The sequence below is a fragment of the Microchirus variegatus genome, assembly GCF_963457635.1.
Source record: "Microchirus variegatus genome assembly, chromosome: 1".
Taxonomy (NCBI): Eukaryota; Metazoa; Chordata; class Actinopteri; order Pleuronectiformes; family Soleidae; genus Microchirus; species Microchirus variegatus.
This window is the reverse complement of record NC_139802.1, coordinates 1,012,192-1,025,312: the sequence shown is the minus strand read 5'-3', so window position 1 is coordinate 1,025,312 and position 13,121 is coordinate 1,012,192. Positions and strand designations below refer to the sequence as shown.

Below are 13,121 nucleotides of genomic sequence, written 5' to 3'. Positions count from 1 at the left end.
GAACGCTTGGAGTTCTCGCGTAACGTTACGTTGAGTGTGTATTCTCGGAAGAATTATACGTAGGTGCAGGTTCAGCGGTGTCATGCCAATGTTCGTGTTCTCGATGTAATTCGCGTCCGCGTCAGTCTGCGGGAGCGCGCATACGCGTTCAAATCACGGTGGAACAGCATTCTGACGCGTGGATTCCACTCTAGAAAAGGAAAAATGACAATAAAAGTATTGATTAAGTCAGCGTTATCAGCGAGATTTGATAAAATGTCACATTAGCGAGCAAATAAATGCTATTATTTCACAGTAACATTTCATATTATTCAGAATTTTGACAGTAAATCAATTTCCTTCCATTAAAGAGGCTGTTTACATAAATAAAAATCATACTGCTTACTTAGTTTAGCTGTTTTTTTGTTTTAATGGTGACAAAGGCAGACATTGTGCACCTCCATAACATGTCAGTTATCAGCAACCATCAAGTGTTTTCTGCTTTTCTATTTGTTTTTACATAAAGTCCATGCAGACCTTTCTTTGGGGGGCCCCAAACGAGCCCAGATTACAGTATATCTTTTGCTAATACTTACTGTAAATAGGTGACCGTTACATAAGTTGTACTTTATCTTAACTATGTTGTTAAAAATGATGTAGGACGACCTGTTTATTATATATTCAGTAAATGATTAAAGGTGCCATATGTAAGAATGTGGCCAAAAACAGTTACTACATTCAAATTCAAAACACAGAGGTCTTTTAGGTTTCGTTTTTTTGACCTAACTGGCAACCCGTGGTTGCTCGGCAGCTGAGACTCTACTGACTGCAATGATTGGTAGACGGCGGTAGGTGGCGCCACATGCCAAAACATGATTTCAAAACAAAATGTTTTTTTTAATGCAAATATTTTGTGTGTACTGTTGTTGTTGGTGAGTTCAGTTTGTTATATGAACATTATTCCTGAGTCTCTGTGACATATTAGGAGGATTTTATGATTTATTACATAATGCACCTTGAACTATGTTGTTTAAAATTATGTAGGATGACCTGTTTATTATATATTCAGTAAATGATTAATGTGGAGGATAACGTGGTAGAAGATGAATGGATTTCAATACTCTCTTTCATTACTGATTGAATACAGTTGTAGACGAGTTTAACAACTACAGGGCCTACATGATGAATAAAATGTACTTAGCAATAATAATAAATAAATTAGCAATACTCTGGCCCTACTCCCCAAAAAAAGTGTCCCCATGGCGACGTCATATAGTGTTTTTATTATGAATTTTGTAATGTTTTCTGACAGTTCTCAATAACAATTAGTCAGCATAACTCATGTCATCATCGTATCAATAATTACAGGTAATTTTCCAATAGTAACATCGTAATAATATAAGTTATTAATCAATGCAATGTTTATTCCTTCTTAATATCACACTCAAAAACGACAGGCTTTATTTACTGACGGTTTAGCACTGCACATTGATAGGCTACACAGACAGACAGCAAGAGACACACAGAGGGAGGGGAGCGGTGAGGAGAAGCACAAAGTTGTACATTCGTTGAACCGATGACGTAAGGATGGCGTGTAAAATAAATAGAAAAACTATTTTAAAATGTGAAAAATATCTGGCAAAGTGTGAAAGATGAACTCAGCGCGTAGTGTCTATGTTTCACAACAATGTGCCCTCCTTTTTCTGTGATTCGGATATCGACAAAGTCTTAAATTACAACAATATTACACACAAATTAAGACACACTCATCAAGCCGGGGATTATCATCCTTATCACTACTACTATTATTATCATGACGCTGTTTTTCTGGTGTAACGGTGATTTCTCTAATGGGGAAGAAAGTGTAATCAAAGTCTGCTCTCTCTCGGAAATGTGCAAAGAAAGTGATGACTGCAATAATAATAATAATAGTAATAACAATAATATTGTAATATTCATAACTGTATGTACAGAAAATTTATTACAATCAATACAATCAAAAACTGCCCAAGCTGAGCTGACATTCTGGAGACAGCACAGGTGGCATCGTGGAGTGTCTGTAAGTGTGTGTGTGTGTGTGTGTGTGATGCAGCTATTGTACACAGCAGTGTGCAGTGAGTGAAACAGTGAGAGTCATTTACAAACATTCTAGCGGTCACTAAGAATGGAGGAAGAAAGGGGGGTCAGAGGTCAGGGTTACACCTGTTCTATGGAAGCTGTAACTTTGGACCAGAAAGCTCACTGATGTTGCATGGTCTCAACACCAGCAGTACAGTATTCAGTGTACTGTACGAGTACAAACTTGAGTAAACGGGTTGAAGCTTATTGGTCCATTGTCCTCAAATCTGATAATCGGCTCTACGTTAAATACAGCGAACACGTTCCTTTCACTTATTCATGAATGTGTTGAGAGTGACCGTTGATGTCCGACCTCACTGTCTTCACTCTGTGGCTAACGGTGTTTGAGAGGAATGTGTGGAAAAAGAGCTTGTGCACAGACTTCTCATGTCAGTCTTATTATGAGGGAGAGCAGAGACCTGTTGGGATCAAGGCTTGTGTCTACAGATCTGTTCGAGGCCTGTGTGTCGTGGATTCTTCCAGGTGTTTGTTGTTGTTGTTGTAAAGATTCATTCTGTGTCTATAATAAAAGGATACAATCTTTAAAAAAATCTCATTCAACCAGTTGTTACACTATACTTCACATGACTTTTGAGTGATTCAGAACTGGTGCACCACATACAGTTTTGGTGGGGTTTGCTCGGGTGGTTTAAGTACATTAATTGTTTACATTGTGCCATTGAACATTTAGGTGAAGCACAACAGCCTGTTGTTGGTCACAGATGGCGTCGACTGTCGAGAGTATTATAGCGACTGTGTTGTGCGTCGTGTGTGTAAGCTTACATTCCTTATACTAGTGGTGTTAGCGGTTGTTGATATTAAAAGTGGTGAAGTGTGTGACTGGGGAGAGACGCTTTCGCGGGTTTCCATGAGAAGTGGTGCAGAGATGACGTATGGCTCAGTAGCGACGGGTGTTGCCGTCCCTCCCCTCTTTCTTGATGATGATCCGCTGGTCGTCGCTTTCGCCGTCGGGTGACTCTGCTACCTCCTCCTCCTCCTCCTCCTCCTCCTCCTCCTCTTCACCCTCGCCCTCGTTGTCGGCGCAGATTCCCATACGAGTCTCATACGACTGCGAGCAGAGGTGGACAGAGTGCACGGCTTCATTACTTGAGTAAAAGTACAGATACTCCTTGCTAAATTTGACTCAAGTACACGTAAAAGTCAGATGTCAACTTAAAGGTGAAGTAAGTAGTTTACAGTGACATCTAGAGGAGAGGCTGACATTTACAACAAAGAACTGCTCCTCTGCTCACCCCCTCCCTTCCCTGAGCGCTACGGAGTCCTCAGCCGGTCAAATGTCGTCCTCGTCGTCTTTCTCTGTGTCAGCAGATGAGGTTCTAGTATTTATTCAGATGTATAAGTGTGTCTTTTGTATATCGTATTAGCTCCGTCAGTGGAGGCGGGACTTCCGCTACAAGTAAAGCGACGCTTGATTTGTTCTCTCGCGTTTGTCCTTACAGGCTCCCGTAGAAACATGGCGTCTCTCTGCTAACAGTGGCTATGCAACAGCGGCCCGCGACCATGTTATTTTACATGACTTTTTGAAACACTACGAAAATGAAACAAAAACTATTATACAGCGACTAGACAATGCAGGAGCACATAATATGTATAAAAAAGTGGATTTTGGGTTATATAAACCCATAAATACTACACAGTGTTCCTTTAAAGGTGCCATATGTAAGAATGTGGCCAAAAACAGTTACTACATTCAAATTCAAAATACAGAGGTCTTTTAGGTTTCGTTTTCTGACGTAACTGGCAACCCGTGGCTGCTCGGTAGCTGAGACTCTACTGACTGCAATGATTGGTAGACGGCGGTAGGTGGCGCCACATGCCAAAACATGATTTCAAAACACAAACATGATTTGCAGTCTGCAAAATATTTTTTTTAATGCAAATATTTTGTCTGTACTGTTGTTGTTGGTGAGTTCAGTTTGTTATATGAACATTATTCCTGAGTCTCTGTGACATATTAGGAGGATTTTATGATTTATTACATAATGCACCTTTAAGTAAAATTACTTGTAGTAATCAAGAGTACAAGAGTACATTTTCTAAATATTGCAAGGGACAGCTGGCAAATTGGCAGGTGCATTTTTCTGTAGCTAGAATCTCGCTTAGAAATGTAAGGAAGTTTATTTCAATGTCAGTACCTTGACATGCTTCGGCAAGTTGGAAGATGATTTTTTGTAGGCAGTGATGAATTTTTGTTTTGGTAAACACAGCAAATACTTGAAGGGAACACTAAAGGTGCATTATGTAATAAATGATAAAATCCTCCTAATATGTCACAGAGACTCAGGAATAATGTTCATATAACAAACTGAACTCACCAACAACAACAGTACAGACAAAATATTTGCATTTAAAAAATATTTTGCAGACTGCAAATCATGTTTTGGCATGTGGCGCCACCTACCGCCGTCTACCAATCATTGCAGTCAGTAGAGTCTCAGCTGCCGAGCAACCACGGGTTGCCAGTTACTTTAAAAAAACGAAACCTAAAAGACCTCAGTATTTTGAATTTGAATGTAGTAACATTAAACGTTTTTGGCCACATTCTTACATATGGCACCTTTAACTTGGCCTGCTGCGTCTACATCCATTGTTTCGTCTCTCAACTAAATCTGACCATGGAGTACAAGAAGTAACGTGTACTCAGAGAGTACAATATTTGCCTCTCAAATGTACTTGAGTAAAGTCATGAGTACTCCCCAAAAATGATACTCGAGTAAAGTACAGAGCCCTCATAATTGTACTGTAAGTACTGTACTCGAGTAAATGTACTCGGTTACTGTCCGGCTCTGACTGCAAGAGAACACAGGTGTCACCAGTCAACGTCAATTACTAGTCAGGTTTTCACCTCCATTGGGTTGACGATGATGGTGAGGGCGGAGTCGTCCCACTGGCTGCTGCCCTCCTTAGCTCCGCCCCCAGCACCCTCACTACGGCGATGGATGGAGCGAATTCGGAAAACACCCAGGATCACCATAACAACCAGGAAACCCACGCACACCATGATGATAACAGTGGCTGCTCCTGGTACCACTGTTAAAAACATAAAGAGAGAATAAAATCAGTATAAAAAGACAACTTTAGTGATGTCCTGGAGTAACTAAAACAGATGATTGTGGATTTATGGTTATTAGAAGCACTGCTAAAAGGATTTAGAAAATCATTTTTCTCTATCTGATAATTCTACCATTCTGAAGTTACTGCAGTGCTGAATCTCCAGAGCTGATGTGTGCACTTATTGTTTGTTGCACTGGCTCTGAATTCAGAGTGTTATCTTGTAATTACTTTTAGATGGCTGCATGCACCATTAGAGATGATGCTGCTGCAGCGTTTTATCTCCAGCAGGTGTGTGAGGTGTTTTGATAAAAACCTGCTGCTTCCTCACTTCAGGCTTAAAAAAACTAAAGAGGCCACTTCCTCTGAAGTTACGTCTCTGAAACTTTGGAGAGTTTGGATTTAAGATCTTTGAAAATCAGTGTTAGTGCAACCTGTTTATACTGAAGTAAAACATCATATCTTTTGGCCCTTTTCCACTATGGTCCCAGCTCCGGCACGGCACGGCACAGTTTAGGTTAATTTTCCACTACAAAAAAGTACCTACTCAACCTACTCGACTTCATTTTACATGCGACACACACGAGTGACTAGTGACTTGCAAAGCAGTTGTTTTCAGTGTAACTGTATCATTAGAATCAGTTAATTAAATCTATTTGTTCAGTACTTCCTCCATGACCGGAGCACAGACTGTCTGAAACACAGCGGCAGGGTTTGCTCACCGCTCGCGATCAGCAGTGCTGTCGCTAAATACACCAGACTCCTCCGTTAAATATTGAGATTTTAGAAATTTCCCTGGTAATTATTGGAGATTAGCCTACGTTTTTAGGACCGTTAAAGTGGACCTAGACCGGAAGTTCCCATTAACGCTGTTTTTTAGTGTGTATCTGCGTCATTACCTTGTTTACGAAGCCCTGAAGGTTCTAAACAAACAGTTCAGTCACTGCTGAGAACGCTGTGTTTTATTGTAATCTCAGGCTCAGAGAGATCTCTGAAAAAACCCGGTCCGGTTACGTAAACAACGGTTCTCCTGAACAGCAGATCCTCCTGCTCCGGGCACTAGTCCGGGCACATCCGGTTGCGTACATTGAACCGCAGAAGAAGAATAACGTCCGTTGTGGAGGTGTTTCACGAGCGACAGTGTCTTCTGACTCTGGGTCTGACTCTGGGTCAAAGGTCGTCAAAGGGACTGAGGCGGGGAGTCGTGAAGAAGCTATTTTTAAACACTGTTAAAACAATGTTTTGATAATGAGGAGCAGTGCATCCACCGTTCCAGAGGGGGGAGCTGTGCTTCTGAGAGCTGGTGTGCTGAATAGTATTGGCCAATCACAAGACTCTGTCTTCTGGGGGTGAGAGTTGAGTCTCAAATCTCGTGGCTGGGAAACACCGTCAGAAAAGAGGATTTGTATCGGCTCGTTTACAGCAACTAGGAGGTTTTTGACCATAAAAACAAGTAAATGTATGTAAGTAGACCTCCATAACTAACATACATGTGCAACAGGACCACTCTATGTGAGCTTTAAGTGTTTTAAACTGATCTACAGTTCGGCATTGCTTGTCTGACAACGCCAAGCATAGTACCTACTCAGCTCGCTGGGAACCTTCCCAGAACAGGTATTAAAAAAAGTACCTGATATCAGGTACTATGCAAGTGGAAATGCAACTCAACCCTGCCGTGCCGTGCCGTGCCGAGGCGGTGCAAACACACCAATGTCTATACATGACTCTCATCTCATGACGTTGGTATCTTTCCTACAAAGGTGCTTTATACACGAATGTCCCTTTGTAACGTCGCGTGAATGTTTGAGGCAATAACAGGGAAACGTCACCTGAGTTGCGGTGTGGATTGGGCAGGACGTGTCGACTCAACTCTCCTGTATGATGGGATGGATGAAGAAACTGTTCGGAGGCCAGCAGGTGGGACGGGTGGTACAAACTGTCCAGAGAGTGGAGGAAGTTCACCTGCAGACGGAAGGAGGAGAACCGTGTGTGAAGTCAATTCATTTTTTTTCCATCAACCACACAGTCAGGAACAAATAATACGTAACAAAATCTAAGTTCAAAACCACACTTTCAGACTCACATATGCATTATTAAACAATTTCTAAATGAGTTGTCAGATTTTTTAATGATTGATCAATAGTTGTTGTTATTTTTCTCTAACATGTGAATGTGTCCTGTCCAAAGAAATCATTAAAGCTTTTGGTTTGGGGACAAAACAAGACATTTGTGAACATCTTCATTTTGCAGCATTTTCTGACATTTAACGGCACAGACAGAATTCATTTATAAGAAACACATGCACAGATGAACTTCCCTAAGGTCAAGAATAATGTTCCAGGCTGAAATCTTAGCATATTCATTTCCACGTGATTTGCCTTCACCTCCAGAGTCAACTCATTGCTGGTGTATCGACCGTTCATCTCAGAGCAGGACAGGCGGAACCGCCTCTCAAAGCGGGCCGAGCCTTTAGCCATTCGGTAGCGGACAGAGCGAAGGACGTCCTCGTACACTGAGATGGATTCGGCACCTGAAAGGAGCAGTGAAGAAAAGAAGAGCAGAATAAAAAAGAAGACAGGGAGTCAATACTGGGACGTTAAGGAGGAGGATAGAATAGTCGTCTGCAGCTGTTTTATTGGCAGCTGCATAGGATGGATGACTTACTTTGAGGTCATTGTGGCTATCATACTGAATTTAAAAGACCCGATTGGAAAAGTTTTAAATTAAAACTAACTTTCCGCCAAAGTTTAAGCAGTTTGTGTTATTGTACACTCACAGAAAGCAGATTCAAGGAAGTAGAAGTATTCTGTTTGTGAATCACTGTACCTGTGATGGCAATGTAAGCAGTGGTGTTGATGATTTCCAGTCCCCTCTCTCGCACGACATCCATGTCCACCAGAAGCTCCTCCCTCTCTGGGTTTAACTCCTCCCCCAGGGGTTGGACCTCACAGCCGTCCAAGGTGTGAGCCACCGCATCGGACATCAGAGCTGAGAGATGATGGGGCAAAAAAAAGACACCAAATGAAGAACACATCATAAAGCGGAGCAGTAAACATAAAGCTGTAGTGCGTTACTTTTAAATGTATATAAAACATTCTCTCTCTCTCTCAGTATAGGGCTATTTAGATGGTGGAAGTGGATCGTTTAATGTCAATAAAGATGAGTCAACTGAAACATTACAATAGTAAAGTCAGTGAGATGACTGCAAACAATGTGTACGCTCACGAAAAGTGAATTATACTGCGACGAAACACAGTCGTGAAGCTGTTTGATGTGATGTCCGACCCCTGAGCTGCTGCTATATACACACAAACATCATACAATATATACTGTATATCAGGGGTTCTCAAAGTTTTGATACCTGAGGGCCAATTTAGGAACCCAACATTGGACTGAGGACTGGACTAATGACCAGATTGCAGTTGTACAGTTTACACTTATTGGTCTGTATCCAGTAATGTCCAATAAACATTTAACAAGCTTAGTAGCTCCTGGATTAAAACTATCTGTATAACTGTAATTCATTGCGGGCCGACAGAAATGTTTCTGCTGGCCGCCATTGGCTCGCGGGCCGCACTTTGAGAACCAATGATGTATATATATACATATATATATATATATGTATGTATGTATAAAAATAGACATACTATTCTAAGTAGGATGGAAATAGCACTTCTATTTCTCGATTGATTTATAATATAAGTAAATATTTTCCTTCACAGCTAATGGTATCGATCACAAGTTTCAAATCATCTTCAGTCGCACATGCTGTCATTTTTGTAAATAATGTTCCCATTTGGAGGAAAAAAGACAACGAATCATGGCACATATGAGTTGGTATTGTCCAATAGGTGCCCGATTAAACGTCTGTAAACGTCCAGTAGCAAATCGCCGAGCTTCAAACCGGGGGTTTGTTTTGCAACCTGAAGACTAGATCAATTTTTATATACAGTAAGTGGGTCTGGTAGCATTTGCAGCAAACAAATGCAAAAGCAAAACAGAGGCAGATTAATGACGTTAAGATCGACCAAAAAAAAAAAAAAAATCAACCAAAACGCACTGCAGCTTCAAATCTGCATCAATTGCGGCCTCGGTTTTTATATATTAGACAAACCTCCTCCCTCCATCCCCTGCGCCGCCGTGTTGACCGCGTGGGACAGGGAGCAGACGATGCGGAGCTCGGGGAAAAGGGGGACGCCACGGGGACTCTCAAACTCAGGAGCAGGACGAGCCAGATGAGGACCGACCCCAGACAGAGAGATCTGAGGAGCGTCGGGCTGCAGGACCACCAGGTAACCCTCCAGCTGCTTCAGGGACAGGCAGCTCTCCTCGTTGAAACATCTGGCATGAAGGAAAGTGAGAAATAAAGATGTCAAGAGTCAAGAAATCATGTCACTGGCTCGAACCTGAACCATTTGCAGAGCACGGCAAGCCTATTCAAATGTAATATAATATGTGCGTCCACCACATTAGTCCTGACAGAGACGTTCACAGGGTCAAAGAGGACAAATCCTACTGACTATGCTGACCACCTGAACATGAGGTCAGTTTCGTTCTATTTAAAGGGGACATATTATACCATATTTCTCCAAGTTAACCTAGTTCCCTGGTGTCCTAATGAACATGTCTGTGACATGCTTTGGTCAAAATACCATAAGGATGAAGCAGCACAGCAGTTCAATCACCCTGAACAAAACAGCCCTGTTCACAACGATATGTTTAGTAGAATCTCTTTAGATCCACCTTAAAGAACAGTAAAACGAAACTTAAAGGTGAAGTAAGTATTTTATAGTGCCATCTAGAGGAGAGGCTGAAATTTACAACAAAGAACTGCTCTTCTGCTCACCCCCTCCCTTCCCTGAGCGATACGGTGTCCTCAGCCGGTCAAATTTCGTCCTTGTCGTCTTTCTCCGTGTCAGCAGATGAGGTTCGTGAGGCGAGGGAGAGGGCGGAGCTATCGCGGCCGTAGAAGACGAAGCGGAGAGAGAGGAGGCGGGACTTCAGCTACAAGTAAAGAGACGCTTGATTTGTTCTCTCGCGTTTGTCCTTACAGGCTCCGGTAGAAACATGGCGTCTCTCTGCTAACAGTGGCTATGCAACCGCGGCCCGCGACCATGTTATTTTACATGACTTTTTGAAACACTACGAAAATGAAACAAAAACTATTATACAGCGACTAGACAATGTAGGAGCACATAATATGTATAAAAAAGTGGATTTTGGGTCATATAAACCCATAAATACTACACAGTGTCCCTTTAAGGGACAGGAAATGACATCAGCCATAGAGGCAACTGGGAGCTAACAGCAGTTAGCATTTGAAAAAATGCAGGCACATTGATGTCATATATACAGAGGTGGAAAGTAACGAAATACATTTACTCAAGTTACTGTATTCAATACTTTATTTTGTGTATTTTTAAGTACAATTTAAAATCAGGATTTTGTATTTTACTTGAGTACGTATTGACTCAAGTATTGTACTTAGTTACTTTATAAATCCTATCCGTTACTGAGTAAAAATGAACAATGCAGCACAATGAAGACCTACAGGGGGAAAATATACACCAGAACCAGACAATGATGATGTGATTATCACCAGCACAGGAGCGTGAACATAGAGGGCGCTACGTCAACAGTGACGTAATATCCTGTGTGATCCCCACGCAGAGTAACTAAGTAACTTTTACTACTACTTTTTACTTCTACGTGAGTACATTTTCAGATGACTACTTTTTACTTCTACTTGAGTAATATTTCATCAAAGTATTGGTACTTTTACTTGAGTGCAATATTTTAGTACTTTTTCCACCTCTGCATATATCACATGTATCCACTGGACAGATAAATCCTCTGAGGCTGGACGTTTGTGTAGAAAGAATAGAATTTTTCGCAGACTTCCGGTTTTCGGATACCGTTGCCCTCGCCAGCACTCTCGCGTGTTTCACGGACAAAAGCGGAGACAACAATTCCAGGAATTTAGCACATTGTGACGTCCTAATGAGCACGGAAGTCAACATCGCGTGTTTTATCTCCTGTACTTAGACTGAGGAGGACCACAAAAAACAGCGAGTGAGTCATCTTTTTTCACACTTTGCCGACTGACAGGGCCTCCAGAGTCCCAAATATAAGGATTTAAATGATTAAAAAGTTGATTTTGCATAATATGGGACATTCAAATCAGCTGATTGTTCCAAATGAGGGAGGTAAGAGGTATGTAAAAAAGCCATGAGTGACAAACTTCATTTCATCACAACATGGAACAACCGCAGCAATACTTTAAACAGATCGGATATAAAAAAGACGAGCAGCCTGGTGATCGGTATAACGTTGTAATTATAATATGAATTGATTTTTCTCTTTTTCGTCGGCTTCAAATGTTCTTCTGAAGCTTTGATTTTGACTGTTAGCAAATGCAGACCACAGAGGCTCTGCTGTTACAAATTTAATTTTCCTGCCGGAACGGGAGAGCAAATCAGATTGATGACAAGCTGCTTACATATTCCCATTCATCTGCGTTATAATTCAGCATCGCATCTAAAAGGGGATTAAGCAGAGCGAGTGTATTTGGTGTGTGTGTGTGTGTGTGTTATATTTCCACTATCAGAGTGAGCAGCTGCTTCTATCGTCCTCTCCAGAAGGGCCTGCTGTTAAGCCATCTGGGTAACTCCTGGCCTCAAATCAGTCTAATCTTTACACACGCAATAAAAGATGCTGAAGAAGAAAAAAAACACCTCTGGTGCACTTTAGCAGAAACCGAGAAAAAAAAAAAAAAAAAAAAATCAGCCCATGACCTTGAATCAGCAGTAACTTCAAACAAAAAATCTCCTGCACCAGATTGTGGCCTGGTAATCATTTTAATCTGATAAACACACGCCACAAAAACAACATTCCCCAAAGACAGTAATAAGAAGATCTGGACACAGGAGTTTGATGAGCTCTGATTATTCAGCTCGTATTAATACAAACACACAATATAGCACACACACGGTATACGCGATGGACTGTACTTCCCAAGGTGAATTAATATTTCATCAGCTAAAAGTGACTGCGAGAACCAGGCAGCCAGTTCACAGTTGTTAAGCATGGTTGAGCACTGACCTGCAAACAGAGTCTGTGTGCTTTGTATTTCACAGTGAGGTGATTTTACTGCAAAGCAGAGAAGGATATTTTTGGTGGATGGTGCAGAGAGGCTGAACGCTGCTGTTTGGTCACACACACGATAATAAAAAGGTAAGAATCAAAGACACGGCTTGTCTTTAATCCCGAAACATAACATAGCCAATGCTGCAAAAAAAAAAAAAAACATGTTTCAAACATGCAAACAGTTGTGGTGACTGCACTTTACTCTGTCAAAGCCAAAGTCTCTGAATGAACACACAGATAAGATATTCCTCGTTATCTCTTGACTCTGACTCACTCGCTATACAATATTTTTCTTTCATGCCACAGCGGTTCTTATCACGGCCGAGGCAAGGTCCAGGTTTGATGAGTTTAGTGTCAAAGGAGTAAGCAAAGGCCAGAGAGCGATCCTTCATCTGTGACAGACGAGCCAGAGGAAAAACTATCTGATGTAACCTCTGTGACGTTCAGAGCTTCAGTGTCGTCTCCATTGTCCTCTATGTTTACTGTTAATGTCCTGTGCTGTGTGCAGTAACACAGTAAGAAAATATTTGAATAGAGTTGAAAATGATTTAATTATACTCTGATTGACCTCTTTATCTCCACAGGTGAAGCCATGAACTAAAAATGCATTGATGTGTGTTTTTAATGCACTAAACCAGGGCTATTCAACTAACATTTCCGGAGGGCTAGTTTATCGGAAGGCTGTAATAGATAGGCTACAAATAGATACAAAATGTTATCAATTATTTAGCACTTATTTATTGAAATAGCTGCTAGTTTTGTGCTAAAAAGGTAAGTAACAAAAGCACCAACATTCAGGTACAATG

The 13,121-nt window shown here is 41.3% G+C and overlaps 1 protein-coding gene across 1 annotated transcript in view; it reads right to left on the bottom strand.

Moving 5' to 3' along the window:
• Window positions 1-2,995: 2,995 nt before the first annotated feature.
• The window catches only part of clstn3 (calsyntenin 3), a gene marked incomplete at both ends in the record, with an annotated part of 39,539 nt that continues 29,413 nt past the window's right edge, over window positions 2,996-13,121 (bottom strand). The window contains 6 exons of the mRNA XM_083889252.1: window positions 2,996-3,166; window positions 4,964-5,148; window positions 6,999-7,131; window positions 7,554-7,699; window positions 7,996-8,157; window positions 9,284-9,510. Of these exons, the coding sequence (XP_083745378.1) occupies window positions 2,996-3,166; window positions 4,964-5,148; window positions 6,999-7,131; window positions 7,554-7,699; window positions 7,996-8,157; window positions 9,284-9,510 (1,024 nt within the window). The remainder of the gene's footprint in view (window positions 3,167-4,963; window positions 5,149-6,998; window positions 7,132-7,553; window positions 7,700-7,995; window positions 8,158-9,283; window positions 9,511-13,121) is intronic.